The sequence below is a fragment of the Cupressus sempervirens genome, chromosome 11 (genome assembly GCF_028749045.1).
Source record: "Cupressus sempervirens isolate cs-2001-9-10 chromosome 11, ASM2874904v1, whole genome shotgun sequence".
Taxonomy (NCBI): domain Eukaryota; kingdom Viridiplantae; phylum Streptophyta; class Pinopsida; order Cupressales; family Cupressaceae; genus Cupressus; species Cupressus sempervirens.
In genome coordinates this window covers 1,235,729-1,240,508 of record NC_143128.1, presented here as the reverse complement: position 1 = coordinate 1,240,508, position 4,780 = coordinate 1,235,729, and the positions used below count along the sequence as shown (strand labels likewise).

General features: G+C 32.9%; 1 protein-coding gene across 1 annotated transcript; it reads right to left on the bottom strand.

The window, feature by feature from the left end:
- Positions 1–584: 584 nt before the first annotated feature.
- Positions 585–959, bottom strand: LOC149527936 (phosphatase PSR1-like). Its single transcript, XM_089811169.1, has one exon. The coding sequence runs from the start codon at positions 957–959 to the stop codon at positions 585–587; it is 375 nt and encodes a 124-aa protein (XP_089667295.1).
- Between the last annotated feature and the right edge of the window lie 3,821 nt (positions 960–4,780).

Sequence of the window (4,780 nt, the reverse complement as noted above, 5' to 3'; positions counted from 1 at the left end):
GATACGAACCGGAATAGTGAAATCATGCTTCATAAACTCCTTGCTTCTCTTCACCAAAGTATTCATTAGCTTCAGAACAATAATCTTCTTTTGTAGTGCTATTACATGTAATTCACATTGGCGTCCACGTACAAACTCATACTCCAAATTGTGACAATCACCTAGAAGAAACACATATTTGAATACATATAAATTAATTTGAGATATTACAAGATATAAATTTAAGTTAGTCTATTAGTTCGAGAGATCAATGAAACCCTAATTATTAAGGATGAAGGAAAAAACTAGCATCTAGAAAACCAAATCCAAAACATTGTGCAAGTAAAAAGAATTATTAATGTTATTCCAACACACCTATGGCCAGATATATTTTGATGGTCTCTCTCACATCGCAGGATAGCACTGCAATGATGGAGAGGTCTCTTACCCGGCACAACTCTCTATCGTTCAAGTCCCCAGAAAATGGTTTCATGGGGAAGGCATTTTTCGGGTGAAGTTTATAGCTCGCCAGATTATCGTCCACAATTATGAAATTTTTGAGGTCTCTTTTGCGGATTGTGATGTCTTTGACGTACCAATTTTTGTTAGTGGCGGCAGGAGTCTCTGTAGAGGCAGATGTCTATGTTGGCTTTGTGAATAATGTCGATTTTTAGCTTGTCGAGAATGGCGTCTGCGTATTCTTTGGTGGCTGAGGTGAATATTATTATCTCGTATTTGTTTTTCACTAGTTCTGCCATCAGAAGGTTTATTGCGGGCCTCTTCTGTATGTAGTATGTGATTGTACTTGGCGTTGAGTGCTCCTGATGGCCTCTTAGGGAGATTGTGTAGTCATATTGGGGGATGACTGTGGAGCTTGAATAAACAAGGGTGTTCTCCAGATCTAAGACTATTGTTTTCCATTTGGGCTTCTTGTTCTCGTTCTCGTTGCTGACCATGAGTTTGTACGATGAGTGCTCCATTTCTTAGAGTTTTTTTGTATCAATCAAAAAGAAGCTATCTTCAATGGTGGATGGGTATTCTATGCTGACATGAAACTCTGGGCTTATGTTTATATGGATCTAAACGGTATGTTTATATTAATCTAAATGGTAGGGTGATCAGTCGCAACCCCTCCTAACTTTTTCCAATACCAACATCTATCATTATCTTAATAAAAATGATAACAATGATTTGAGCAAGTTAAAAAACATGTACAAATATATAATGTTTTGTCTTGTTTTACTGTATTTTACCTAGATTGAGAACTGTTCCTTCTAACGTGAGAATATTGTATTTTACGAGGAGCAAATTTTTAAAAATTAGGGTCTGTTTGGTTGGGGGAGTAAGAATATGGAATAGGACTACGCATTCTAGAATTGTTATTCTAGAATAGAAAATAAGAATACATATTCATATTCTTGTTTGGTTTAGTCAAAATTTGATGGGGAATTTGGATCCAAAAATTTATATATTCTAAAATAAATGCACGGAATTGCATGTGCTCATTTTTTAGCTAAAATTACAATACGTATTCCTATTTACAATTCTGATTGGGTACACCCAAACAAAAATTTTAAAATTTTAAGAATTTACATATGCTTATTCCACTCATATTGCAATAAGGAATTTTTAGGAATAATGATGATAATCTAAAATGTCAAATGATGTAGAGGTATTTGGAATTGGAAGATATTAGAAACAATGAAAGTACTCCAAATTTTGAAGAAGAGATGTCACTTTCAAGTTTGAGTCACCCATTCGGGCCATGCATTTTTTATGGGTACCAAAGAAGAGTAAGTGGGGTGAAATCAAGCTGGGATGGTGTACATAAGAGTCTTCAGATCCACTGCTCATCGTAATACATTATGCATAGAAATTGCTTAAAGGTGAGTTTGGAAGTGATGACGTGCTGAGGAACTCTGAATTGTTCACTCTCTTATGTAAGACCAAACATGATCCAAGTGGCCATGTAATCTTGCTTCTAAATTACTTATCTACTATGCCACTCAACATGCTCATAGTGGCACCCTTCATAGTAATTGATTGCCTCAAAATTATTAAACCTCTCCTAAACATTAGCGGATGAAATAAAGATCATGGAACTATCATGAGAAGCTAAGGATTGGGTAAGTTGGTTATCTCTACAGCACACGACATTGATGGATATGAGAAAAATGAAGATGAATTGTGCCTCACCTTGATCATGAGAAACTAAATCCACAAAAGAATGGTTGTTGCTTACTTGGATAAATAAGGAGATTAGTACATGGATAGTTCAAGACCATATAATAAACACTAAAGCATGGCACGAATCACCAAATATCAACAAAGAGGAACAATATGACAAATGGTAATTTCCTCAAGGATGCCAATCTCGGTTAACCCGAAAAGATAGGCTTACCTCATACCTATTAAGGCACTTGATTTGCATATGAAATAAGATATATCCTTATCAGTTGAAGGATGAGTATATTAGATGTAGTTAACTCTATATATATATATATATATAGGATTAAAATTAATTATGAATTTAGTATCAAGTTTCAATGTTCTTATTATTATTGAGAATATAATTAAAGGTATTATTATTATTATTATAAGAATTATGTTATTGTAGGAAAAGGAAGATTGAATTCGAATTCAGAGGGAGATTGGTAATCAAAAGGAGCTTGCCATTTCAATAGATGCAACATTGAAAGAAAGGGAGTAGATAGAGGAGATGGTTCCATTAACCTTCAGTGATCTTGGATGTATTGATTAAAAGGGAGTAGACTATATTGAAGATGGATTCTCCAATAATCAATAAAATTATAGCAGTCAAGAGGATTGTAATTCTAGTCCTTAGAACTATATGGGCTTACCTATGTATATCATGAGGAAGTGACTACTTCCAAATGACTATGCTTTGTATTTGTAGAAGTCATTGAAAGGTGATGATCTTCAATAAGTTAATCTATTATGATAGATATCTTATGATTTCTATGTAGATCATGATAGATTATACTTTGTATGGTGGATGTTTATATGGTACACATTATGCAAATGTGAGTGAACATACCTTATAAACACTTTGAGTACATGGTGAATGGTATGCAAATTGATGTTCAGGAGGTCATTACATAGAGTACTTGGTGAATGTTAAATAAGTTGACTTTATGAGGTCATTGCTCATATTACTTGGTGAATATCTTGCAACATGACATTCAGGAAGCCATTACTCAAAAACACCTAGTGAATGTCAAATGAGTTGACATTAGCAAATGTTGAAAGAGTTGGCATTCTAATATAAAATGAGTTGACATTTTAGAAACCATTTTTAACATTGAGGTAATATGTTGTTCATGTTCTTGTTTATCCCCCCTAGCTCAGAGGGAGTGTTGATATTTGGTAGCTTCAGTCGGTTAAACCTATGAGACTATAGTATAAATATTCATATATGGGTCAGTGCAAGAAGTTGGGTCTCACTTTTGGCCAAAAAGTGGAAGTGTTTTTCCTATTTTTGTAATATATTGTCAAATGATGCCAAAATAAGAGCCACTTAGAGATTAAATATAAAAGAAAATCAGAGATAAAAATTGTAGTGCCTAGAATCTTCTTTTTGAATATGTAATTTATTTGTATACCCATATGATAGATTATATTTTTTGTATGGATCTTTAAAAACCAATTTTTCAAAATGTTTGTTTTAGGACCATACCATGCTCGTGTACTGACACCATAATTTGACACAACTAAATGATTTTTTTTTAATCCTTTTAAATGAAGTTATTGGACACACCAAATATTGATGAGAATAATTTTCTTGAATTTTTTAGTGAATTTTTTTAATTAGTTTTTAATGGAGGATTAAGCTAATTTCTAAAACTTCTCATGTATGGACAACATAATTTAATCAAATTTTAATTTTTTTGGTTTTTCTTTTGAACCTCAAAAAATCATGTGAGGATTGACGACATGTAAATTAAATTTTAAAATATGAAAAATTAAAAATGTTATTAAATTTTAGTGAATGTCATTATTTAATGTTTAAGAGATACTTTTGATTAATAAATAATGGGAAAATAGAACATGAACTCATAACACTATAAAATTTACACTTTTGAAATCAGAATAGTAAGACCTATAATGGGTTTTAATTTTATCAAAAAATTCAATGGGGATGACCATATAAAAATTATAAAAATCCCTGAAATTGTCAATTAAATGCCTTAGTCAAAAATTGGTTCATAAAGGCATAGGCTTGGTCCCACCAAGCCTATGCCATGCCTTTCCCCAAGGCAAAATCTGATGTGAATTCCCACCCATCAAAAATTCTCGCCCATGTCACTAGAATCAGGCGCCTAATTTGAATTTAGCTATTAACCAAATCGAACACTCAATTTTTAAACAATTAGGTACGCAATTATTTAACAATTGGGTTTCCAATTTTTATGTACCCCTTGGGCCCCAAAAGATGCCCCATAGAGTATCTTTCAATTATTGCAATGGTTGAATGATAGTTTCAAACTGCAACAACAAATATCTATCATAATTATTCTATTTTCTTGTCTCCTTCTACAATTCACAAGTTGTTCGTTTGAATTCAAAATTGGTGCAAACATGGGATCATAACACCAATGAGAGAGAAGACAAAGAATTAGAGAGTTGAGCAATTTTTCAGAGGAGAAAGACATTAAGGATACGATGATGGATGAAGAGGCAAAAGAAGAGAACCCAATACAAGGAGATTCAGGTGCACATTCTAATCAAACATTCAATATAGGTGTGTCTCCAAACCCTTGAGTTTTTTCTCGTGATGAAA

Coding starts and splice junctions, on each gene's coding strand:
- LOC149527936 (XM_089811169.1), bottom strand. CDS start 959: ATGGAGCACTCATCGTACAAACTCATGGTCAGCAACGAGAACGAGAAC.